The 26,887-nt window shown below is 52.0% G+C and overlaps 1 protein-coding gene across 1 annotated transcript in view; it reads right to left on the bottom strand.

Moving 5' to 3' along the window:
• Positions 1–240: 240 nt before the first annotated feature.
• The window catches only part of LMO1 (LIM domain only 1), a 31,638-nt gene continuing 4,991 nt past the window's right edge, over positions 241–26,887 (bottom strand). The window contains exons 2-4 of the mRNA XM_016213981.2: positions 4,550–4,763; positions 2,036–2,161; positions 241–550 (exon numbers count right to left, since the gene is read on the bottom strand). Of these exons, the coding sequence (XP_016069467.1) occupies positions 445–550; positions 2,036–2,161; positions 4,550–4,763 (446 nt within the window). The 3' untranslated portion in view covers positions 241–444. The remainder of the gene's footprint in view (positions 551–2,035; positions 2,162–4,549; positions 4,764–26,887) is intronic.

A 26,887-nucleotide genomic window follows, 5' to 3' on the forward strand; every position in this document is an offset into this window, starting at 1 on the left:
GGGCACCCCAATTCCCACCTCTGGCTGTGGGGTACTTGGTGCTATCCCCTTCCCTCCAGCTTCTTCCCCCAACACCCACCGGAGAGCACCATGCCTTGCTCTGTGTCCCTCCACCCCCAAGGGCCAAGGGGGGGCCGCCCACCCCCAAGCAGCAGGGAGGGAACCCAGATCTGTGTCAGTCATGTGATCAACGCAGAGTAACCTCCCCGGAAACATTCATAAGTTTAATCCACGCCAGTAATAAAATCGCATTACATTTCTCATAAAATAAATGTTCCCATTTATATACAGAAGACAGACTGTACAGGCCCAGCCTGGCCCCAGGAGGGGTCACACACAGACGGGCAGAGGCAGAGGGAGGGCCGACCGACGGAGTTCTACTCGGCGGGAGCGTGGCGGCCAGCCAGGCGGGTGGGCAGGCGGGCGGGGGCCAGGCGCCGGGCACTACTGAACCTGTGCGTCAAAGGTGCCGTTGAGCTGCCCCTCCTCATAGTCCATCTGACACAAGATCATGTTGTTCTTCAGGAAGAATTTGTCTCCCACACAAAACCTGGAAAATCCAAGCAGGAAAGAAGACATGGAAGGGCCCGAGAGGGCGGGGGCTCCAGACAGGACCCAGCCTGGCTGGGAGGGAGACACATGGGACGTGAGGTCCTGGGGAGCTTGCTCCTTGAACTTTCCAGAGGGGATTCCCCCAAATCCCTGGGAGAGCCCAACCCTCTGCCAGGCCCTGCAGCCTGAGGTACAGGACCGAGACCCAAGCCTGGGCCACAGGTCTTCCATAGTCAGATCCCCCATAGAGGGTGGGGTTAGATGGGAGGGGTAGGAACAGCCTATTCCTGTCCCAGAGATGGAGAGAGAGAGAGAGGAACAAAGAAACAGGAAAAGGCCCAGAGGAGAGAGGTAGAGGTGGAAGGGAGGAAGGGATAAAATGGTTGATTTTTCCATCCCTCTGTCCCCTCACCAAGTTAAGAGGATGGTGCAGTGAAGGGCACTTTCTCTAAACAGAACTTGTGCGTTTCCAAGAGCATCCTTCCAGAAGGAAATGATCCTGTCCCACCCTCTTCCCTCCTACCCAGAGAAGGCTCTGCTTTGCCCCTCCCTTCATCCAGTCTTCCTTAAGTACTGGAGGAGTCAGCCCTTTCCTCAAAGATGTCCCCAGGGTGGCTGAGCCTTTAGTGGGACCCCAGGGTCACAGGCCTGGTCCCAGCAGATCCCAGTCCAACCACCAGGTGGCGCTGCAACTTCACTGAGCCCTCCCAGCAGTGGATCTGGCCGGAGCCCCAGCCAGACACCAGTGTGGCCTGCAGTCCCTCTGGACCTGTCCTCTGTGAATACTTGTATAAGCTCCTTCTTGTCCTGGGGGCTCCTGAGAAAAGGGCCTCCCACAGGCTGGGGCACTGAGCAGGGGCCAAAGACCAGAAAGGAGGCTGGGCTGGAACCAGAATCACAGGAGAGGGGTCAGCGATGAGGGGCTGTTCCCTGAAGGGATTTCGCCCTCCAGGCTAGGAACCCAGTCTCACTAGAACAGACATGCACATGGCACACACACAAGGGCACAGGGCATGTGCACAGAACCCTTTTACATGCACATTTAAAACAGGTCTTTTTCTGCACATGCCCACTCATCTTGCACACAGAGGACACACATACCTCCATTTGTATATGAACACCTAGAAGCATGTGCATATTCCATCAGGTGCACATGCCCATATGGATGTGGACATTTAAAAACACACATGCACATGACACACTGTGCATACACAATAAGCACACACATACTCCCATCCATTACGTTCATGCAGAAATGTGCCACAAATATGTACACACAGTGTTGGAGCATGCACATTTAGCTACAGGTCTTAGGCATACATGAAACACTCATATGTACACGTGTACTCAGGACAGCGTGCACATGCAGCCACATGCACACACAGAGCGCACAACTGCATGCAGGCCTCCACAGCTTCTGTTTCAGGAGGAATTGGCTGGGGTCTGGTGAACATGTTGGATCTTCACCCACTCTAGCACTCACCTCTGGTTGCAGAGCTGGCAGGCGAAGCAGTCAAGGTGATACACATTGTCCCGGGCCCGCATCACCATCTCGAAGGCTGGGATCAGCTTGCTGCAGGCAGCGCAGTTTCCTGTGGTGCCAAAGAGCCTGCAGGGGGAAGGGTGCAGAGTGCTCAGGAGCTAACCAGGGCAGTTGCCTCCACCCGTGGCCCCACCTATCTCTGTAAATTTTGTGCCATCACAGTAATGGGCTGGACCTTGAGCAGGACTTCAGATTCATACAAGCTAGAATTTAGAGGTAGTTGGTAAATCATAGGCTGTGTGTCCTCAGGCAAGTCACTAAGTCTCTCTGAGCCTCATTTATTTCAACTGTAAAATAGTGACTGAGATACAACCTTCACAGGCTTGTTGTGAGAACTTCTATAAATGCTCAGTCACAACTCATGTAGTAAACATCTATATAGTGTTTATTATGTACCAGGCACTGTTCTAAGGGCTTTACAAAGATCAGCTCATTTAATCTCGACAACAACCCCACGAGGAGGTCTTTTTCAGCTATCAACTCAACTATGTGACTTGTCTAAGTCCTATTTTCCTTTCTGTGCACCTCAGTTCATCCTTCTTTAAAATGGAATGCTGGACTAGGTGATCCTGTTCAAAGATGTTTCTACAACAGGACTGATGTCAAAAAGAAGTTCGAAGGACTCCTGGCACAGTGCCTCTTTGGGGCAGACAACCCTTCTCTTAGCTGCCGGTTGCAAAGTTCTAGGGAGAGGGAGCTGACAGCCTCCCGTGCAGGCTAATCCTTGGCTGGATGTTTCAATGGTCTGAGCCAGCCAGGCTGCTCTCAGCTTCTTTTCTGCACACTGGCAGAGAAAGCCCCAAGTGAGGCAAGAGGGCTGAGAGGCAGGCGGGAGGCCCCTCTAATCCCTGATTTGTCCAGCTCAAGCTCAGGCGTCGGTAGACTAGTTAGGCTCCATTATTCATCAGTCCAAGCTGCGTGGTGGCTCAGATTAAGGCAGACAAAGGCTGGGCCACAGCATCTGCCTGCCAAGACGGGCCATTCTTGCCACCAGTCCCATGAGCAGGCTGCAGAGGGGGCAGGCTCAGGAGAGCCATGTTCTGGGGCTAAAAAGCTCAAAGAAGCTGCACCCCCATTCTGGCCCACTGGCCTACCTGGCCCCAGAGTCATCCCTTGGCCTCTGCCAGAACCCAGGAAAATACCTCAGGCTCCAGTTGCTGGCAGGGCCCAGAAGGCTTGTGGGTGCTTCAACTCTGCCGACAAGCCCAACCTGCACTATGGGCCACCCTCTCCAGGTCCTGTGGACTCATCAGACAGTTTGCCCCCTCCTCTCAACCTGGTAGGTCCAACCCCCGGGGGATGCCCTAAACCTCCAGACTTGGTCACCCTTTCCAGGTAATTGAGGGGTGAGTCCCAGGAGCATCCCTTCCTATACCCCTCCCTCCTGGCCTCAGCCTCTCTTCCAGCCCCAGCCAGGAGCACTGAGTCACAGGTCCTGGTTTTGCACCACTTAAAAACAAAAACAAACCCCTGCAAAAGGCAGAGGTTGAAAGAGAAGGTACAGGCAGGTAAACCTCAGGCTCTCCAGGGAAGCAGAGGGAGCCTCCACTGATAAGCCTATCCCGCAACATACCCACACCTCAGCAGAGGGAGCCCCAAGAATCCCTTGCCCCGACCTATTAATTAATGAGATGGGCCTTTCTTCCCCACAAGGCCCAGCCACCTCCCAGCAGCCCGTGTGAGAGCCAAATGCAGGTGCTGGGTCTCAGCCAAGGCGCTTGCTCTGTGGCCTCCTTCCAGCCTTGCTGATGTCATAGATGGCCTAAGGGAGGGTTAATTGGGGGAGGCAGTCCCTGGGAAACAGGACCCAGGCTGCGGGGGAGGGTGGGTTAGAGTTCTGATGAATGCAAAGCGGGAAGAGTTATTCTTTCCACTTCACAGAGGGGGGAAACCGAGGCGCAGAGTTCATTCAAACCCAGGTCTTTCAGTTTTGACCTCTGCGGTCCTTCTCCCAGGGTCTGGCTACCTGCCAAGCTCCCCAGGCATCTGGGCCATCTAATCCCAGGGCCCTTCAGGAAAGGTGGGGGAGAGGCACTGGGGAGAGGTGGGAAGGAGGGCCCAGAGCAGTCAGAGCTTTCCTACCTGCTCCTGGAAGCCCCTCTGAGGCATTCCCTCCCAGATCCAGGGACAGGGTGGGTCAGAAGCACCTGACAAGGGCAGTGGCAGGGATAAGTTGATGCCCTTGGGAAGCACATCTCAGGTGCCCATGGTTACAGATGCCTACCCGGAACTTGTGCTGGCCACTGAGTCCCACGAGTTAAAGGCACGGCCCTGCCCTGGGGGGGTCTGCAGCGTTTGGGGGAGCAGGGCAAGGGCAGGGGCAGGACGGTCGCAGATGAGCACGCACGTGGGCTGTGCGCTCCGGTTCCTGGGTCTACAGCCCGGGCAGGGCCACGCTGGGCCCTGGAGGACCCGGGCTCTCTGAGAAGGACCAAGCGGTGGGGGGTGGCCCACCTCAGGTAGTCTCTGCGGCACAGGATGAGGTTGGCCTTGGTGTAGAGGGTGGAGCCCACCTCGCCCAGGCGGCAGTCGCAGCAGGCGCACTTGAGGCAGTCCTCGTGCCAGTACTTGTCCAGAGCCTTCAACAGGTAGCGGTCCTTGATCTTGCGGTTGCAGCCGGCACAGCCCTTCTGCTTCCCTTTGGGCTGGACGGACAGCATCGGCACGCCTGCCAACGGACAGACAAGAGACAGATGGACTGAGGGGGAGCTGAGGCTCTGTGCCCTCTGAGAACGGGAGCCCGCTGCTTCTCGCTGCTGCGCCCCCTCCAAGATTGGGGTTCCAAGGAGCCCTCACTTTCTCCCAGCACTCTCCTCCCTGGCCCTGGGTCCTGCCCTTTGGCTGCATGACACAGCCCGCTCCCCTCCCCTGGGACGGTCCGTCTGGAAGCTCCAGGCAACACGGGGAGCCCCGCGTCTGCTCTGCTGCAGGGCACACACATGGCCCCAAGGTCTGTCCCCCTGAGTTGTTCCACCCCATGCGACCACTGCCCCTCTGCAGCCTGATCTACAGGGGGCCTGAAGCCCTCCTCACGCAGCCACCATCCCATTGGCCTCTCCTGCAACCCTAAGGATGAAATCTCCCAATGGTATGGGGTCCACTAGAACTCCCAGTTCTCTTTGCCTCCTCAAGACTTCTCACACAGCTTGTCCATTTATCCATTTTAACCCCAAAAGTCAGGCTACAGCTTCTTGGTTTATTCATGTAGAACCATGGAGGTGTCAAGAAAATAAGATGCCCTTGTGGCAGCCCCAGGAGGGAGCAGGAGCTCTGCAGCTCGTGGCAGGTGTGTGCTGGAGGCGGCTGGGCCTAGCCTAGTTGCTCTCCTCAGCAATGACTGCAGCTAGTCAGACTCCTCCCTGACCCGGCCTGAGGAGGGGAGGTTCCCAGCCTCTGGACCCTCAGTCTTCCCACAAGGATAAGAATCTCTGAGCCACTTGCCCCCTCTCAGGGCCCACAGCGCTGCTCAACATACAAGAAAATGCCCAGTATGAGGGGCTGGGATCTAAGCCTGGCATTCACCAGAGGAAGGGGCAGACCTCCCAGCAGGCAAGGTATGCCTCACTCACACCCCGTGCACACAGGCACAAGGAGTGACCACAGGGAGGAAGGGTTGAGGAGGAGATGGGGGCAGATGTCGGGTGTCATCTGGGAGCCTGGACATCCACGTGGAACCCTGAGGCTTGAGTGTGGTAAAGACTAGGCTTGGTGGGGAGTGCAGGTAGTCTCAGAGCTCCAGCCTGGAGGTGCCTGTAAGCATCTCATGAAGGTGGTGGGGATGGGGGTGCTCCTTTCCTGACCAAGGCTCAAGTGGATGGAAGGGTTGACTCTGGAGGGAATAGCTTACCCCTTCTTGCCTCCCTGGCTTTCCAACCAGCTCCTGAACTCTGCCCTCCTCTTGGCCCCATCCTCTCCAAGGGATCCCTGCACTCTCCAGGGCTCTGGATTCAGCTCCCATCACCTGGCATCCCTCTTCTACCCACTCCCTGACTGTCCCCAGCCCAGGGTCTGAGCTGCTTCCTTGGTGTGACCCTTCCTCAGGCATTAGAGGAGAAGCATGGCCTCCAAGGGGTCTCAGTCTCAAAATCCACAGATATCAGGTGAGATGGGCCTTCAGAGTTCTTCTAGGCAAATGGTCTCATTCTAGAGATGGGGAAACTGAGGCTCAGATAGTCCAAGGGGCTAGTGTAGGCCACCAATTAAGTTGGCCCTTTGCTCCCCCTGTGCTTTCTCAGCTTCATTGCTTCCTCAGGTTCCTCTAGGAGAGGGGGTGGCCCTTAGGCCCGGGGGCCCTCCCAAGCCCAGGAGCAACAGGACAGGTAAGGGCAGGGCAGAGCTATCATAGGCTACTGTGGACTCTCCTTCCTCCCTCCTCCAGTCCCTGCAGGGCTGTCTGTTAGCTGGGAAGTTTGCTGCCTAATTTCCTTAATGCAGCGCTAAAGGTTAATTGGTCTGAGAGCATGATGGGGCTCAGGATGACTCTGTCCCCAGGCTGCCTCTGTCTCTTCTGAGAGGGTTCAGCTTGGTCATAGCTCTGAGGAGCTCATGGAGGCCAGCTGGGGACCAGGCAGTCCTGAGAACTAAGGGGGGCCTGAAGGGCTCCTTTTAAGACCTTTCAAGGCCTACAGGGAGGAACCAGGTGTGGCCAGATGGGGGAGGGGTTGAGAGAGCTGGATGTAGGAAGGTGTGGGGTGTCCCGGGGTAGGATTATTTTTCTCTGGGGCCTGTGGAGGGAGCACCCAGCCAGCATAACTACCAATTTGGAAGATCTCAGTTCAGGCCTCTAGTATAGACCCCAAGGCTGATTTCCCCTTGCTCACCTGGGCTGGCAGCAGGCCTGCACCCTCCCCAGTAGCCAGGGCTCTTCAGTTGTGCTCTCAGTGGTAGGTGGTGGGAGGGGATGAGTGGCTGAAATATTCATCCATCTCAGGGGATACCCCTGGCCCACTAAGTTATACCCCAAAATGATGGAGGATCTCAGCACTAGGAGCATCTGCCCCCTTCATCGCCCTCTGGCCTGGATCCTGGACAGACTGCCTGGCCACTGAGCCTGCAGGGCTATGAACGATGGTACCAGCCGGCGGTTCCACCCAGGGAGGCCAGGAGGAGCAAAGCTACAAGCTTCCCCAGGTTCCCCCCTCCTACCTGTGCCCAGGCTGGGCCTGGCACACAGCAGGTTCTTGGTAAGGCTTGGGAACCCTGCTCTAGGGTGCTGAACTTTGTTTCCTGGGTCCTGGAGAACTCGTAAGAAGCCATGTGACTTCCTCCAGAAGCCCACTGAGACACGGAACAGCAGGGCCAGCCTGGCAGAGGAGGTGACAGAGCATCTGGAGACCTTGAGCTTTCTCTGCTTAGAAAGACTGGGGTCTTGGGAGAAGTCTGACTGACCCCTCCCTTCTTTATGGAGACCCCACACTGTTTTCTCTTACTGGGTTAGTCCAGGGGACTTGGAAACACTCCTGAAAAGGTAAGGAGGCTCTAAGGGGGCACCTATAGGTTCCTGCTCCCCAGAGGGTCCAGGCTCTCCCTCCCACCCTGCCTCCCCAGCCCCCACTCTGCCTGCCAGTCGGCCCTGCAGACACCTCTTCCCCCCCTCCCTCCTTTCCTGGCTCTGGGAGCTGAGCCTCGGGCCATGCACTTTCCATTAAGGAGATAGCATCCCTTTGCTGAAGTCCATTTGGGATCCATTTTAGTGTTATCTAAAAATCAAATCTACATGGTAATCCTTTTAATGTACTCCTGACTTTAGAAAAAAACAGGTTTGTGCTCCTTCAGGAAAGGTTTTAAAGCATTACCCAGTAATTACTACTCACCCATGAAAACACTGATATTTTACAATGGATGACGTTTGTGCCTGCCCGCACACGCCGGCATACGCTCACACACAGGGGACCTGGGGAAGTACATCCGTTCACTCAGCCCATGCGCTCCCCTTAAATCCCAGGGTGTGGAAGGGACATCCGTGAGGAGATGTCCCACACCCTGCCCCTACCCTGGCGGGCTGCTGGTGGAAGGAGGCAGCCTCCCAGTCTGACTCATCCAGCTGCCAGACACCCTCAGCTCTTTAATCTGAGAAGAAGCCAGATAGTCCAGGTGATCGGGAGGGACTGCCAGAGGTCATTCAGCTCTGCCTGCACCCTCCCTCTAAGCAGAAGAGAAACCTTCCTCTTCACAAGGACTCCCCAGGTGGTTTGCCAGCCAGACCCAAGTCCTCAGCAATTCCTGCCCACCTATATCCCAGGCCCGGCTGCCTTTTAGATCTGGCAGGTGGATTTCTCCAAACTGCCAAGCCCGTTGGCTCCTGATCCCACTGATGCCTCCAGCTTGGATAGGAGGCTGAGCCTGGCTGTGGAGCACTCCTGCCCCCTCCCAGCAAGTTCCTCCAAGGCCTATCCTACCCAGAATGCCTACTTCACCCAGTCCCAGGTCACTCTGGACCTGCCCTGTGGCTCCTCTGCCTACAGCCACTGTGGTCACCCCTGATAACCCCACCTGGCATTTGAGGCCTGTCCTGCTGGGCAATGTCGGATCTGCTCCCTGCAGAATCCTGGAATAACATCCCTCTCCATCCTGCAAATGGACCTTGTTTGCTTCTGTCCTGGGGCCCTCACTCCACTGCTGCTCCAGGAAGAAATGCCTTGTCTGCCATCCCATCCCACTCTCCCCCACAGGTCAGAGTCAACAGCAGCACTGAGGCGGAGAGCACAGACTTTGAACGCACAGAGTCTACTTTCCAGTCTGGGAACTGTCCCAAGCAGTGGAGGGCCTGGAGCAAATCCTACCACCTTTCTGACTAGCATCTGTGAAATGGGGGCAATAGTCTCTGTGAGGATGGAACAAGGTTACGCACGTGAAGCCACAGTACAGAGCCCAGCGTTCAGAGGGGCCGACGAACAGGAACTGGCAGCATCATTAACATGCCCTCCAGGTCACCTGCCTCCCCTGCTCGGCCACTTGCTTTCTTTTCTTTTTATCTTGACATAACCTCAAACTTTCAGAAAAGTTGCTAGAAAGAATTCCTGTATATCCTTCATCCAGATTCCCTAAATACAAACATTTTACCATATTTACTTTCTATCTATCATCTATCTATCTATCTATCTATCTATCTATCTATCTATCTATCTATCATCTATCTATCATTTATCATCTATCTATAATATTTTTCCTGACTCATTTGAGAACTGGTTTAGAGATGAAGCCCCTATGCCCTTTAATACATTGGTATTATTTCCCCAAAGCAAGGATATTCTCTCACAGGAGGGAGCACAGTACAGTTATCAAAGCCAGGAAATTATCACTGATATAATACCATTATCTAATCTATAGATTCCATTCTGATTTCACCGATGCTCCCAAATAATATCTTCTATGGCAAGATAAAATTCTGGATCTTGTATTGCATTCTGTTGTCAAGTTTAATTTACGTAAATCTGGAAGAATTCCTGAGCCTTTGTGCTTCAAGACACTGACATTTTTGAAGGGTATAGACCAGTTATTTTATGAAATATCTCTCAATTTGGGTTTATCTGACATCTTTGACTGTATGACTAGCTCCTCTGTGCCTCCGTTTTCTTTGTTATAAAATGAGTGTGAAAATAGTACTCATCTCATAGAGCTACTGTGAGGAATAAAGGAGTTAGTCTATGTTCTCAGGACTAACTGGACCTGGCAGTTGAAAGTTAGCTCTGATTAGGGTCACCCCACCCCACACGGCACATGGGAAAGGATGACCTTAGTCACAGCTCCATCTCAGGTTCTTAAATTAATGATGGACACTTATTTGAGGAGTGTAAACTGATATGGATGTACTGCTGTGGTAAAAGTCACACAGGCACTGGCTAGAGTCCAGCATGACCCAAAGGACAGTCCAGTGGTCACTGAAAACGTGTGTAGATGGAAGTCAGCCCCCTCTGTCTGATAGGCTGTTCTGTGTCCAGCAAGTGATAGGGGGTTGCTGTGGCAGCTCAGAGGGTGACAGCTCAGGGCATGTCTCTCTGGCTGCTATGGAGCAAGCCCTGGGGGCACAGGTGTGTGGGCCTTGGTATTTCTCATAATGTCTCTTGTGCCTCAGTACTGGTTCCAACCTGTGCCCACACAGTACAGCACAGCTGCCCAAGATAGTTCTGGGGCTTCCCTTTCTCACCATGGGTGCCCTCCCCTCCTCTGGGGCAGGCAGGGAGCCTGGGCTGGGCTTTCCCAGGGCTGAGAGCAACCTTAGGAAGAACATGCTGGTGGAACAATTAGCAGTGCTCAACTTCTGAGCACTTGGCTCACAATTTTGCCTTATGATATAGGTACGTACCATTACTATTCCCATTTAATAACAGGAAAACTGACGCACAAGAAAGGTTATGACTTGTCATGGGTGACGCAGATAGCATGGGACAGAACTGGGATTTGAACCCTGGCGGTCTTTGTTTGGGGCCCAAGCACTGGACTCATCTGTTATGCTGCTAGCCTGTGTGTTGCTAACCTCTGAGGCGCTACAGACCCAGGCAGGAGGCCTTGCAGAGGTTAGGAAACCTGGAGATACACAGGGGCAGGACACACATGCAAATATATACAGCAGCACACAGACACAGGTACATGTAATGGCACACGTGCACACTCGGTCCACAAGAGGCGGGACTGTGTCTGTGTATTCTCCCCACAATTTCATTCCAGCACCCAGGGCAGTGCTAACTATAGTAGCTGCTCAGTAAGTTGCATGAGAACACACAGGCATGCATCTAAACACGCACAAGCCTGGGTGTGCTTATGGAAATACACAGACACAAATGCACACACAAACAGTCACCTGAATCTTTATTGCCTTTTGAAAAACTACATTTCCAAAAACTAGGACGTAGCTCAAAATCAAGCTCTGATGTGAACAAAAGGCCTGGTGCTCTGTTCTCAATACCACTCTCCCAGGGAAACAATAGCATATGAGCCCTAGGTTTCACCCACATGGACCTATGTGGAGTGGAGGAAGTTATCCAGAAAGTTCCACAATCTTCACACCCACTTCAGCTGCTGTGTGTGTGTGTGTGTGTGTGTGTGGAGTGGTGGTGGTGGTGGTGCTGTCTACGGCCTTCAGGAATCTGGGTCCCTACCACCTGCAAGGTGCTCGTACCCACCTGGGACCACACCTGGGACTGGAACTGCAGGGTAGAATCCGAAACAAAGGCAGCCAGCGGCCCCTCCTTGGCATCAATCCCATTTAATAAGGAAATTTGAAAGTGTAATCTAATTCTGCAGAATCTCTTTAAATCTCGTTTTCTCAGAAGTAACTTCATTTCGCACGGACACATCCAGCCTTGTGAGAAGGCCTCCATTTCACACCAGTTTTATCTCCACAATTTCTCGTCTCACTGCACTCCTATCCCAGGGCCTGGCCACGCGGCAGGCGAGGCCTGAACTAATAGCATTTCCTACTCATTTGGAATCAAAAGCCAACGAGAACAACTGTTGAAACACACAGCTACAGCCACCGAGAGCACCCTCGTTACCACCCCTCTGCGCACCCATCTGCAGGCAGCATGCTTATTGGGTTAGATGAGGGAGAGAAGCTGGGTCCCTGTGTGGCCTCCAGCTCCTGGCTGGGGCCAGTGAGGGAGGCTGGGTGGGCGGTCAGCTCAGTGGAGGAACTGGCCCCTTTCACTCTGAGACTGCCCCTAAAGGGGGCATAAGAGAAGTAGATGCTAAGACTGTGGGCCCTGCAGGCCAATGGCCTAGGCTTGAATTCCAACACTTCCTCGCTCTGCCTCAATTTACTCATCTGCTAAACGGGGACAGCCTACTTTGAGGGATTATTTTGAGGATTAAATTAAATAATAGACATGAAGTATTTATAACAATGCCTGACATAGTAGCTTTATAATATCAGCTAAGAAAACTTATGCGTATCTCATGATCCAACAATTCTACTCCTGGCTGTACGCCCAACAGAAAGGAGAGCTTATGTCCACCAAAGGAGATATACAAGGATGTTCATAGCAATTGCCTTCATAATAACTCCCAACTGAAAACAACACAAACGTCCATCGACAGTAAAATGGATAATAAATTCTGGTATATTCATACAATAAAATAGTCCACAGCAATGAAAGAGGAAGAATCACTGATACACATAACACTGTGGATGAATCAGACAGCATGATGTTGAATGAAAGAAGTCAGGCACAGAAGGGCACACATTATATAATTCTACTTATGTGTAATTCCCAAACAGGCGAAACCATTTATGGTGATAGATGTTGGAATAACTGGGGTGTATTATCACCTCCCAGGAGGTGTGGGGAAGCCTGCTGAGATGCTGGAAATATCCTCTGTCTGGATCTGGGTGGTGTTTAAATGGATACACACACATGTAAAAGTTCATTGGAATGAACATTTGAGATGTGCAATTTACTGCCTATATTTTACACCTCAATTTTTAAAAAAAAGAACGAAGATGGAGACCTCTTGGTCAGGGCTTTGTATGCCTCTTCAGAAATCCCACCACTTACTCAGCATTCACTATATCTGTCATCTCACTGAATCCTCGTATTAACTCCCAGGTACTAAATGATCATCCCCACTCAACAGATGAGGAAATAAAGGCTCGGGGAGATTCAGGCCTTTCCCCAAGGTCACACTGCTGGAAAGGTACAGGGCATGGATTGGAGACCAGCCCTCTGGACTCCGGAGCTTAGGTTCTCATGGAGCCAGCATCTGCCCATGGCCCCTGCCAGCCTAGGTGAGGAAGGCTCCCTCAGGCAGCATCTGGGTGCTCCTGGACAGCCTGGGTGCAGAGGATGGTGGGTGGGGGGTGAGGGCATGCTCAGAGTGGGGCCTGGGCTGAGACCAGGAGGAACTACGGTCCAGGCAGGACACTCCCCTGCTCTGGTGGGTCACCAGTTGTTTCTGCTCATCTGCTGGTCCTTTAGAAGCTTTAGCTGCTGTGGGATCTTAAAAGGGTATCTGGGAGAGGTCTACAAGGAGGCATGAACCAGAAACTAAGGACAAAGAAGGGCCACGGGCTAGGGAGGGAGGAGGGCTGTGTAGAGGCAGACCAAGATATTTGCTTTGTAACCTCACGAGGGACAAAGAAGCCTTGATATGGCACATGTCCTCAAGGGGGAGGGTCACACTGTGAGGGGAGAGCTGGGGGCCACAGACCCAGAGCCACAGTAGCAGGGGGGACCCTCAACCAATAGCTAGGGGCTTGTGTGTCGATGAGAGGATGGGAAAGGGAGAGTTCCTGGAGAGGGGTTGGTTCTAGTAAGACATTTGAAGGTGGTCCGGCAATGCCTGCTTTCTCCAAAGCACCCAGTTCCTCCTCCTCTTCACAGTCCAACCCAGTAGGGGAGAATGTGGAAGTCCCCAAACACCTGCAGTCCCTGTAGTCACGTTCTACCGCATAATAATACCCCGTATTAAATGCCTACTGTGTGCCAGGTGCTTTACTCTCATTAACTCTCATCCTCATGACTGAGGTGAGGGAAATCACACAACCTGCGAGGGACCAAGCGGGGCTTGAGGCCCAAGCTGCTGGCCCCAGCCCTTCCCTGCTCTATCTCGGCCCAGAGGCAGCACTGCACCATCTCTTCCCTGAGGCACAGAGACAGTGAACTGCTGGGACCCAATCTTGACCCTGCCAGAAGACGAAGGCTCTAAAGCCCCCTTGCAGGAATCTATCAGTCAGGGCGGGGTTCTGGTCCCCAGTGCCCCCAGAGGAGCCATTCCTGTATGGGAGCACGAAGCAGCGGGCATTTTTGCAGCGTGTGCTGGTGGAGGCAGCCTTCCTAGGAATGGAGTATCCTAGAGCCTGAACTCTCGGTGACCTTCCAGGGTCTACAGATGACGGGGCTGAGGAGCTCCCATACACCTCATTGCTGAGGGAAGCCAAACCCCACACAGCCTCGTGTCAGGCAACAGCTTTAGGGGGACCCCCTGGAGAACTTGCAGGGGGCCTGGACGATGCACCGAGAGACACTGGAGCAGGTCCAAAGGGAACCCACTCTTGAACCACACGCAGTTTTCTGGGTTCTTCAGTGAGGGGAACTTAGAGATGTCAGAAGCTACATGTGCTCTTTGGAGTTTGTCACTGGGAACGATGCATAAGTTAATTGCGTAGTTATCTGCAGGGGGAGGGGGGCTGGAGGCATATTCTTCTAACTCTCTGGTGTTCTCTGTAAAGTCCCAGATATATCTTGAAAGCAATAGGCCCAAAATAGCACTCTAGATCACCTCTTCAAAACCTGGGCCCTGTACTCTTACCCAGCTTCCCTCATCATACTAACCATCTTCATCCACACAGATATTCAGGCCAGAAACTCAGTCATCCTCAGATCCTTCATCAACCTCCTCTCCCTTCCCCTGCTGACACCCGCTCCCCGTCCCAGCTGCTTTTCATTTCCAGGGCTACCACCACCTTTCACATTATCGGCAGAGCTCCCCACCAGCCTCTTGTGTCTAGTATCTACAGTCCATTCTTCACCCAGGAGCTGGAGAAATCTTTCCAAACAAACTAGGTCATGTTACTGCTCAGCCTGAAACCCTTCCATAACTTCCAGTGGCCTGAAAAGAACATCCGCAGTCTTCATCAAGCCCATGATAGTCTCATGTGGTCCTGTCCCTGCCTCCCTCTCTCACATTGTGCTCCAGCCACATTCTACATCTTCCTACTGCCACAGGGCCTTTGTGCATGCTGTTGCCCCCTTCATAGAACACTGTTCTGCCTCTTCATGTGGCTGGCTCCTTCTCATCTTTGGGCTTCAGCTTAAATGTCATCTCCTCAGAAAGGCCTTCCTTAACCTCCTTATTTCCTTACTGAAATGACTCCCTGGTCATTTCCTTTTGAGTTTTTATCACAGTTTGTAATTGTTTTACTTTTCTGTGATTTTACTTAAAACTGATTGGTCTCTCTCATAAGAATGTAAGCCCCATGAAAGCCTATTTTGGGGTCCTGATTGTCTTGTTCACCACTATGTCCCCATTGTTGAGCCCCTTAGTTCACTTTTTAACCATCAGTTCATTTAATGAATGAAGAGACTCAGATATTACTGGCAAGAGTCTGCTGGCCAGAGTGGACTGATAGGCAGATAGGCAGGCTCCCCAGAGACAGGAGCCTTAATCAGGCTTCTTGCTGCCTCATGTCACACACCCCAAGGCCCCTGTACCTTTTGGCCTAACAAACAAAACAATTCCCCTTGGCACAGTCTGGAATTTTGAGAGGCCCACCCCAGGGCTCCAGCTGAGAAATGACAGCTCTTGTACAAATAGAAACTTCCTATCCCTTAGCTAAAGGGACAGCAATCCTGTCTTTCAGGCCCTGCAGATTCATGAAGAATGAAGGCCCCTCCGTACCTCCCCTTGAATTTAACTGCTCCATTCCAACCCTCAGGGACTAGGGGGTGGAGCCTGTCTCAGGCATCTGTGTAATCTCAGGAACTCAGTCTTTCCCTTTGCATCTGTGGCCTGGAGACCCCCTCCTCCCAACACAGACCTAGCCTCCCCAACCCCCAACTGAGGGTCCTTTTGGCTTACATATATGACCACTTTTCCAGTCTAGTCTAAGCTCTGGGGGCCCAGGGGGAGGAAAAAGCCCCTGAAATTTGCCACAGAAAACCCCCAGGCCCAAGCTTTTCTCTATCTGTAGCCTCCACCAAGCCCCATATCTTCCTGGGCTGCTGGAGCTCTCCCCCAGGTCCCTTAATAGGATGCTACTTGGAGCTGCACAGCTGCAGGGACCAGCGGGGAAGTGTCTGGAAGGTGTGTTCCCCAGACAGCAACTCAGCTGCTCCCTGGGCACCCGCAAAGCCTGCGTCACCCATCTAATGAAACAGGGCTCCCAAGGGGCCTGCAATCTCTGCAGAGGAGGAGGAGGGCACGGGCTCTCAGACGAGTCTCAATTTCACAGCATCAGGGACGTGAGCACCAAGGCGCTGAACCAGAAAACGAGAGTCTGGCAGGAGCGGCAGGCACACCACGAGCGCCAGGGGATCGGAGATTAGGGCCCTTCAAAATCAATTTTGAATTCAAACTTTTAAATGTGCTCTCTAGACTCAAAGAAGGGACCCTCCAGGCAGGCTTGGCCCAGCCAGCTGCTGTGTCCTGCTTCCTCCTTGAAGCAGCCAGGGCCCACCTGCTAGCCCCTGGGCTGGGTGATGGAAGGCAAGTGGCTAGGAGGGAGACCCAGATCCTGCCCCCAGGAGTCACAGAGACAGGAGCCAAGGGACAGGAGCCCCTTGAGCTCTTGCTGACACAGCACTGCCTCTGGGGTGCCTGCCTGTGATGCTGTCCTGGGGCTTCCTGGTGAGACCTTGGAGGCTCCTCCACCCTTCTTTACAGACCTGGATGAAAGAAGCTAAATGCAAGGCCCCTGTGGGCCAGATTCCCTTAATCACCACTCCCGCCCCCCCAAACCTGGCTGAGGAGCTCATGGGGCACCAGCAGCTCAAACCATTTAAATGTGAGCTTCGGAGGCAGACAGGCAGAGATTTGTAGCCTACACCACCCCTGGGCTCCCAGGGAGAAGATCCTGGTTCAGAAGTGACTCTCCTTTCTAGAAACCTGGTGGGAGAAAGCCCGCCACAAGTGTCTTAGAATGCAGGCCCTGTGGAGTGAGCGTGGTCTGAAGCCCCAGTGCAAATAGAGAGAACGTGTCATCTGGGTGTGAGTCAGCAGGACAGCCTGGCTGCTGGGAAAGCTGGCGAGGCCAAGGGCTGCATTATCTGAGGCATGGTGTCTGCAGCCAGGGAGCTGACGAGCATGCTGTCTGTTACTTGTCAGACCATGTGTGGAGTACTGCGTGCTGTTCTGGGCCCACCACTGGGAGGTGGGCAGGATACACAGGATAGTAGGCCTCACGAGGAAGCTGAGCAGAACAGACTGCTCCAGCCACACCTTGGAGGAGGCCCCAGGGCCTGCAGAGGATGCTCCTGGCAGGCCCAGCTATGGCTCCCTGCTCCTGCCTGGGTCCCTACTCAGCCATATTTATTCCTCCAAGCCTATGATCAACCCACCACTGAGGCCTCTCCCATATCTGCATGGGGAAGCTGGTCTATGACAAGCCTCTCTGACCCCAGCGACCTCACAGCCCCTACCAGCCGGTTTTCCAAACCCAAGACTAAACCTCAACTTTAAGCCACACTCCCAAGACATAAACATGAGTGACTGCGAACTACTCTTCTGCTGGGAGGCAACAGAAGGGGTAGCCGAGGCCGTGGGCCTGCAGAGACCTCACAGGGAGCCCCTCTGGAATGAGGAGCACTAGGAAGGGGCTGGGACCCCCAGACCACATATGGGAGAGGAGGCAGGGACACCCTAACCCCTCCCACCCTGGCTTGGGAGTGGGCTGCAGGCTCTGTAAGGAAATTACAACACAGGCCTGGGTAATGCTCCTTTTAGTTACAGCATAAACTGCAGCAATAAAGCGTACCTGGGGAATGTTTAGAGAAAGCACTAATGATTTCTTCCCCAGTGGTTAATAAATTCACTTCCAGATCAATTTGTTCGCGATAGAGCCGGGCGAGCGGAACCCGCGCGGCGGGCACAGCCAAGTGTGTCTTTTTCAGTATAAATGATTTATTACGATGATTAGCGGCACATAAACAATTTAAAATACAACGCTAATTAGTTTGGGGGAAAAAGGAGGGGAAAAGCCACCCTGCCTCTCTCTCCATTATGTTCTACTTCCCTAAGTGTGTACTTTTTAATTAAATCCAAATGTCACAATAAATTTAAAGTGTTTTATTACCACTCGGGCTAACTAAGGCAGTCATGCAAGCCCCCCTCTCAGGCATCTGCGGCTGGGCTGGGGGTGAGGACTGGGGTACCAGCAGGGTCTGTCCACAAATTCTCCTCAATATAGGAGGTTTTCGTGAGACCCCTGAAACCCCTCGTGGTTTCTGGCAGCCCCAAGCTGGAGACCTCGGGGACTCCCTACTTTCTCTCACCCTCCTGGCCAGCCCGAGTGATAACTCCTCCTTGCTGCTGACCCCGGCCAGCCCAGGAGCTGGGCATGTGTCCTCAGTGGTCCCACAGTATTCTGTACCCGCTTCAAGCCTCCTCAGGTGCTCTGTAATCACGTCCCTGACACCTTCTGTATGCCTGGCATCAGGCTTGGCATGTCCTATACATCTTACCATGTTCTCGTTCCAGTGCTATGAGCAGTCATTATTGTTTCAATTTGGGGGATGGGGAAATTGTGGCTCAGAGAGGTGGAAAAATTTATCTAAAGTCACACAGCTAGAAAGAGGACTTTTGCAAAGTCCTTGTTCCTACACCACTGTTCTGCCTCAGAGCCCACACCTGACCACGTCTGGGCCCCGGTCCCCCAGCACCCAGAATGGAGGATAGGACACAGCGGCTGTTTGGGCAGGGCTCTCCTGAGTATAGAGCCCTGCCTCGTCCAGAGACACATCTGAGGCAGAATTTCAGGTCAGAGACCTGGACTCTGATGAATCTGGGTTCAAGTTCAGGCTCTGCCATTGACCCACAACGTAAACTCAGTCAAGTCCGTAGCCTCCCTGAGCTTCAGCTTCCCTGTCAGCAAAACTGGAGTAATAACACCCAACTCACAGGTGAAAGAACCAAAGCAGCTAAAGCATGCAGAGTGCTTTGCAATCTGTGACATGCTATGTAAGTAGAAATTACTATCAAAAACCCTTGAGGCGAGCAGGGCTCTGTAAGAGCACACAGTACCCATATCACTAACCAGGAAACTGAAGCCAGCAAGGGAAAGGACCTACCCAAGATCTACTGAAGCTTAGGAGTCCAGGGGACTAGGTTGCAGGCAACCTTCCTTCCAAAAGCTCAGATGGCCAAAAAGGATTTTTCTCCTAAACACTCTTGCACTGTTTATTTGAAATTAAAAATATCCCTAAATGCAGAGTTACCACATGACCCAGCAATTCCACTCCTAAATATATACCTAAGAAAAATGGAAACAGATGTTCACACAAAAACATGTATATGAATGTGCATAGCAGCATCACTTAAAATAGCTACAAACAGAACAACTCAGATGTCCATCAGCTGATGAACGGATAAATAACCTGTAGGGTATACATACAATGGAATAGCATTTGATCATAAAAAGGAAGTACTGATACATGTTACAACACAGATGAATCTTTAAAACATTATGTGAGGAAAGAAGTCAGCCACAAAGACCACACCTTGTGTGATTCCATTTATACGAACTATCCAGAAGAGGCAAATCCACAGAGACAGAAAGTAAATGAGCGGTCACCAGGGAGGAGGGGGATGGGGAGTGGCTGCTAATGGGTATGGCATTTCTTTTTAGGGCGATGGAAATGTTCTTGAATTAGACGATGGTGGTTGCACAACTCTAAGTAGACTAAAACCGCTGAATTGTACATTTAAAAAGGTTAACTTGCCTTGGCCAGTGTCACTCAGTGGTTAAGAGCATCAGCCCAAGCACCAAAGGGTGGAGGGTTTGATTCCTGGTCAAGGGCATGCACCTGGGTTGCGGGTTTGCTCCCCACCCCCAGTCACATGAAGGAGGCAGCCAATCGATGTGCCTCTCTTACATAGATGTTTCTCTCTCTCCCCCTCCCTTCCTTCTACTTTCTCTAAAAATCAATGGAAAAACGTTCTTCAGCGAGGATTAAAAGTTAATTAAATTAAAAGGTTAACTTTGTGGCATGCAAATTATATCTCAATAAAGCTGTTATCAAACAAAGCAAAAAACAACAAAACAAACGTTCCTTGGAGAACAGAAGAAATCAGTTTATAAAAAATTAAGTCCTTGGATCAGGAAGGGGCGCTGGGAGGTCCAGCATCCAGCTCTCACAGGGGGGCCAGGTCCTGGTCACCCCATCTCCTGTCGGTTGTTCCACAGGGAGGAAAGAGCTCCAGAGCATCCCTTGCCTCTCTCCACAGTCTCCAGCATCCAGGAATGTGACTGTACCCACTTTTCCAGCCCTGCTGCCCAGGAAACTCAGACCCTACTGGATCCATCACTTTTCTCTGCCCCATTTGCTTCCCCCACTGTATTCATGTTTTGTCTTTCCAGGTCTCTGTTCAAATTTCTGCATCCTCCGAGGCCTACACCCAACCTGCAATGCCCTATCTGCAAGCTGGGCATGCCCATGGGGGTGGGCCCCCTTTGAGACCTCGAGCTTGTCCTACATTGAGTCCCATAAGTTATGGTATGTGCATAATGAATAGACCATAGTGAAGCCCTCCAGGCCCAGCCAAGGTTCAGTAAAGAGTGCTGCCCTCACCTAGAACCTGCGAACCCTGCCCCAGATCCAGGCCATGGAGCCACAAAGGAAGGCAACATTTGCCTACGGGTCAAGTGAAAACCACTGGAGGGAGTGCCCAGGCTAGGGACAGCATCCTTTGTGGCTTATCTGAGAGGCTAAGAAAATGAAGCATCCTGGTCAGCAGGGGGAGCCAGGCCCACTCTGGGGTTAGTTTCCTTAGGGGCGGCTTCCTGAGACAGCATTCCACGGTGAAGCCAGAAGACTCATGGAGCCAGCCTCATGTCTAGAAAATGGGCATTTCGCCCAAGGCCCAGATATTCCCCTCAGGTGACCAGAGCCATCCTGTCCCCTCTGGGGGGCACTTCCCACATGTGGAAGACTTGGAGGCTTGTCTGTCTGTTGAGATGAGGCCTGAGGTACCATAACAATCCTCAATGTAGCCTACTTGAAGCTCTGCCTAGAAACATCAAGGGACAGGACCATCCAACCAAGTTCAAATATGGCAAGACCAAGTATGGAGATCCAGGGGCCACAAATGCTCTCACTCGGTATCTCTGCTTCTCCTGACCCCAGAAGACCAAGGAGAGACAAAGAAACCTCCTCAGGTGGTTTCTTTCTCCTGGTCTGGCCTCACCACACCGTTGCTCACCCACTGTCATGTCTCCATACATAGCACCACACATGAGGTGTCTGCAGCCAGTGATCCTTGAAATGTAGGGGGAAACCTAGACCCCGAGAGGCAAAGGGGCCTGCCCAGGGACATACTGTGAGCTGGTGGCAGAGCCAGGTTGTGGCGGTAGGAGTTCTGGCTCCCAGCCCCATGTTTCAACTCGCTGGAGAGCCTCTTTCAGTCCTGCTCCCATGCAAGGAACTGCTGAAGTGACCTCTGCCCAGACCACCTTGAAGATGATGGCTCCACTGCATCTGGCAACAGCCAGCAAGGGGGTGAGACCCTCAACACAACAGCTGCAGGGAGGCTGGCTCAGGAAGGAACCACCTTGATCTCCTCTGAGGGTATGATCACCACTGAATAAGAAGAGAGGCCCTGGGGTAATGGATGGTTGCTTTGCAGGCTCCTAGTGGCCTTGGCAAAATTACCATCTGTGAAAAAGGGAATCCAGCAGCTCTCACCCCCAGCCCTGACCCCTGTGTGCATGTGTTTATAATCAGTGCCATCCTCACTCACCACCATGGGCAGGGAAGGCCTGGAAGCATATTTACCACCACCTTCCAGGCTTGTGGCAAGAGGTCTGGTTTTCATCTGAACTCTGCCACACACCAACTTGCTGGGCTATCCCAGGCAAGTGTTTCTCCCTCTCAGGGCACAACCTACTCATCTGCAAAGTGGGGCTAGTATTTGATTTAGCAGCCTATCATGGATGCTGTGAAGATGAAATGAAAGGCTCTGAGACATCTGGGGCCTCCCCTGGCATGAGGTGACACAGGAAGTGGAGGTACTGGGCCTCCCAGGGATGAGGCTGGTGAGTCAGTCTCTCCAGGGGCAGCTAAACTGTTGGGCGCCTGGGGCCTGAGATGCTATTCCAGAGGCTGATCTCTCACAGTAGGCCGATTTCTAAGACAGTCCCCAATGATCCTTCATCTCCTGATATTAACACCCTTGTGTAATTCCCCCACACACTTCCTGGAGTGTGAGCTGGACCTAGTGACTTGCTCCCAAGAAAGAAAATACAGCCAAAGTGATGAAATGTCACATCTGTGATTAGATGTGTCACCTCTTATAAAAGACTGTGACTCCCTCCTTGCTAGCAGACACCCTCATAATGGCTTTAAGGAAGCCAGCTGCCACGCTGCAGAGGCCCACATGGCATGGAGCTGAGGGCCCCACAGTCAGTGAGGAGTGGAAGTCTCAGTCCATCAGCCCACGAGGAACCGAATCTGCCAACAATCAAATGAGTGAGCTTGAAAATTCAATTCCCAGATTCATCTTGATAAGAGACCACAGCCCCAGCCGACACCTCCATTATGGTCTGAGAGATCCTGAGCAGAGGACCCAGCTAAGCCGTTTCGGACTCCTGACCCATGGAAACTGTGAGATAATAAATGGATGTTGTTTTAAGCTGCTAAGTTGTGATTTGTTGCAGAGCAACAGATAACTAATACACTGCCTCCCTGCACACACGCATACAGGACAGGAGGGACTTTCCTCAGGCCAGAGAGAGGAGGCCCAGCAGAGAGACCTCTGCTCCACCACTCAAGGCACTGTAAGCTTCCCTCTGGAGCCCAGTCCTTGCTAAACTGCTGGACACAAGGGGCCTGAGATCTGTTCCTGCTACGGAGTGTTATGAGGAGAGGCGCCCGGGGGGACAGAGCCCACTCTCCAGCCTGCCCTTGCCAGGCTCTCTGCTCTCTGCGGGGGCAGACCAGGAATGTGGGCGGAGCTGACCACCTCTTTCCTCCTCTTGCCAAAGAACAGCCCTCCCAGGGCTCTGAACCCCAGGCACATCTGGAGTAGAATAAGCATTTCCAAGCACACGCACTTCCACTTCCTCCCCTTCTCACCAAAACCCTAGGAAGGTTATGGAAACTGTACCATCACCTACGGGACCATCAAGAGCTTTGCCTATTGAAGGATCAACAGACCTAAACTGTGGCCATGATCATATCCATTAGAATTAGTTAGAATTACTATCAGTTTACTGTTAAGAATGACTACGTTGCAGAGGCAGGATTTGAACTGTCTGTCTGACGTAAAGCCCATGCTAGTTCCACTTGTTTTACAAATATGAAACTGAGAAACAGAGAGTTCAAACATTCTGATGGCGCCTGCAGGCAGCCCCTATGCAACCCTTCTAGAACAATCTGTTACCAGGGATCAGGAATTAGAGTTTTTAAAAATTCAGGGGAGAGGAGAGACAGGATGGAGCAGGTGCTGGCTGTGGGCCCTAGATGCTCCAGCCAGAGCTGATCCCACTTATCTGGGAAGAGCGGGTCTCCCTCCCCCTCTCTATCAAGTCATTGCGCCAACCAGCAAAATTGAATTATTAAAACTCCCTTCTGGGGTACCACACGGATTTTTCTCCGCTGAGACTCAGAGCGGAGGGGTGGCTGCTCCCGCCACACAATATTAAAATGTCAGGAGTTTAAGGCCTGCGTTGGTTGAGTCATAAGTTATCAGCACCCAGTGAGGGCCGACAGAATGCCTCCCTTAAATTATTAAGCAGAAAGCGTCAGACTGTAATATTTTGCTAAACCAAAGTACAGACACAGACAAAGATGTCATTTCAATATTTGAAACCAGCAAGTTTAATTTAAAATAAGAGCAAACCAATAAGCTCAGAACATAGCCGCGTATGAGAGGAAAATTATACTGTGAGAGGAAAAAAAGTGGAAGGACTTAAGAAATTTATAAAAGTAATCTCCAAGTGGAAATTAGAAATCAAGGCCTAGAAACAGAATAACACAAAAGAAATATTACTGTCCACTTTCTAAATCAATATAACACTGCTCCACGCCAGAATTACCATGGTAACTCAAGTAAAAAGAATCAAGCAATTCTTATTATTTCAAAATAAAATCACAGCCTGAAGCCTGGGTTTTATTACAACCACTGATAGATCGCTGGCTTGTATTTATCTGAAATATTGCTTTTCAATCAGCTGGTTTATGAATGTACACGGGCCTCTCACCAGCCCACTTACCGCCCCGTTTTCAGGCGAGGGGCTAACCAATGAATTGAGTCCCGCCCGGCTGCATCTGCATGTGTGCCCAGGCTGAAGTCAGCCCTGGTAACCACAGAGCTTCACGCCCATTCCAACCACCCAGGGGTTTTGCAGGACAGAGAAGAAAAGCCGGAGAAGGCAGTGGGGACTGACCTCCTCGTGGTCTTCCTCTCCTGTCCACGGAGGAATGGGCCAGGGCCCCGATGGCAGTGCAGACCACCTCCCCACCCTCGCCTGCCAACAGCAGGCCTCAGGCACCATCCTCCCAAGTCATCCTCTCACTGGCTCCTCCCCCTACACACTCTACAGCCAGGCAGCCTGGGCTCACAGCCCAACTCCGGACTTGTGAGCTCTGTGGAACATGGGACCTGTCACACAGCCTCTTTATACAGTTTTCTCACCTGTAAAATGAAGATCATAGTAGTAGCTTTTTCCTAAGGTGGGTAAGACATTAAATAAAATCATATAGTGAAGATGTTTTGGTGGACTGAGTACAGAAATGGCCCCATTCTCCACCCCTCTGGGTATCCACACGCTTTGCAACAAGACTTTCACCTCCCCTCTTCAAGGGTATAATCTGTTTCCCCAACCCTTGAACTGAGGTTGGCCTTGTGATTTATCTTGGCCAATAGAATGTGAAAAAAGTGACAACATCCCAGAGCAAAACCTAGGCCTTAAGAAGCTTTGTGTGCATCCACTCTCTCTCCTGGACCTGTCTCCACCATGTAAACAAGCCAGAAGAGTCTGCTGGATGAGGAGGGACATGTAGTCTTGTCACCTCTAGCATCCAGTTGATTAGCCATCTGCCAGCCATGAGTGAGACCCAAAAATTGCGATTCAAGAGCTAAATAGATGCTCATTTTGAGCTGCTGAGTTTTGGGGTGGTTGTTTATGCAGCAATAACTAACTGATACCGATGCATAGCACAATGCCTTACTTTTAAGTAAGGGCTCAATAAAATGATACCTATTGTGTTTTTATGATCCTTAAAGTCCAAGAGTGAAAGAGCTCATATAGTAACTATGCAGAAAGCAATGTCACTTCAAACAGGCATGAGGCTTCCTGGGTTATCAAATGTGCACATGGACATTGGGTGCCTGTTAGGTGATGTTCCCATTGTAGAGATGTGGAAACTGTGCCCAATAAGTTGTTTGAAGTCACATAGCAGTCAGCTGGGACTAGAATCCAGGTCTCCTGAATCATGCCAGCAAGCTGTACCCAAAGACCCAGTTAGGAAGGGGAAGGAGGTAGGAATTGGGGAGCTGATCTGACCCTGCTCTCTGGACCAGCTGCTTATTCCTCTCACACTATCTCCTTTTCATTTGCTCCAGTTGTGTCAGCCACTGTGGGCCCCTGCCTTAGAACACAAAATAAACCCACTGCACACAGTAAGAGATGAGCTTGTTGCTAGGTTGGATGAATGTGACTCTGAGCATTGCCTGGAATGGCTCTGGCCACTTGTAGGCTCCTGCAAGACCAATCAAAGGAGCAAGGGCATGCCAGGCAAGGCGGTCAATACGAGCAAGGGTACAGGGGCAAAGATCTCCTGGGCTGTCAGTAGGCTGGCTAGGGCCATGACTGGGACTCCCAGGGTGTCCAGGCACATGGCACCAGTCTGGCTGTTCATCAGAGTTTTCTATCACCCAGCCTCATCATGCCTTGGGGCCAGGGCAGAGGGCATGGAAGCTAAACATGGAACCTGAAAGATGCTGAAGCTCTGGGCTACAACTCCCTACATAAATCTGGACAACTTGCTTGCCCCCTTTGTGCTTCAACTGTTCCCTTATAAAGAATGATCTTGAGGCTTCTTCCCATGATGCTAATCACCTTAGAAATCTGCACAGTGGTGAGCAGTGAAGCCAGTCTGCCTCCTAGATAGTAGTGATTGTGGCCATGACAGATAAACTAACTGCAAGATGGGGAGTTATGCCCCAGTGCCCAGAAGTGAGCAAGGCACCAACTGGGCACAGGAATATCTCAGATCATACTGTAGCTGTGAAGAAAGCAATGTCACCTCACGTAGGCATGAGGCTCCTTGGTTTATCAAGCATGTACATGGACATTATCTTATTTAATCCTGATAACACTCCAGCCAATTAGATGTGGTTATTCTCATTGCAGAGATGAGAAGGCATAAAGGCAAGGCAGCCTCAATGTTGGGCGGGCATGGATCACAAAATCACAGTGGACATATCGGACCTACAGAGTTTAGCAGGACGGTAGAGGTGGCAGCCAGTCCAATAGTACCTGGCACACTGGGGTCCCCATGCCCTTTTCTCTACCTTTTTCCCTAACTCCTTTCTATCTTCCTAACATTCCTGATCAAGAGTTCTTTGGAGGTTTTCTGGCCCCTGGAGATAGATCTGAACAATAGCCTTGGCCTCCTGGCTACTCGCGCGTAGCTCTGCCCTGGATGGGATGCAGCTTGGAGAGGCTCACGCCTGCTGAGGGCCCCAGCATGGCTTGGGTCAGTCCCCCACCAGCCGCCCCAGCTGCACCGCCACAGCTCTGCCTTCTACTCAAAGAAGGCCCCGCCTGTCCAACCATGGCCACTTCCCAACCCCAGCAGCCTTGCGCCAGCAGCCCAACTACACCGAGCCGGAACCTCATTTCTCTTTCACCCGTGACCACAGAGGGTCGGCCGCCAATACTGGCTGGAAATCATTCATCTGTTCCAAGGGAGAGAGACCAAAATAGACCTCCTCTCTGTCCTGCTGGGGGGCTCCTTGAATGGAAGTGGGGGTGTGGCCACTGAGTCTGACTCTAGGACACAGGGTGGGGTGGGGGGTGAGAGGGGTGAGAGGGGTGAAAAGCAGGTCCCAGGCCTAGGAAAATGCACATTTCCATGTGCTAAAAGAATCTTTGTGGGACATGTTCAGAGAGAGAGAGAGAGAGAGAGAGCAAGAGAG

Source organism: Miniopterus natalensis, chromosome 11 (genome assembly GCF_054644295.1).
Source record: "Miniopterus natalensis isolate mMinNat1 chromosome 11, mMinNat1.hap1, whole genome shotgun sequence".
In the NCBI taxonomy this organism is placed as follows: Eukaryota; Metazoa; Chordata; class Mammalia; order Chiroptera; family Miniopteridae; genus Miniopterus; species Miniopterus natalensis.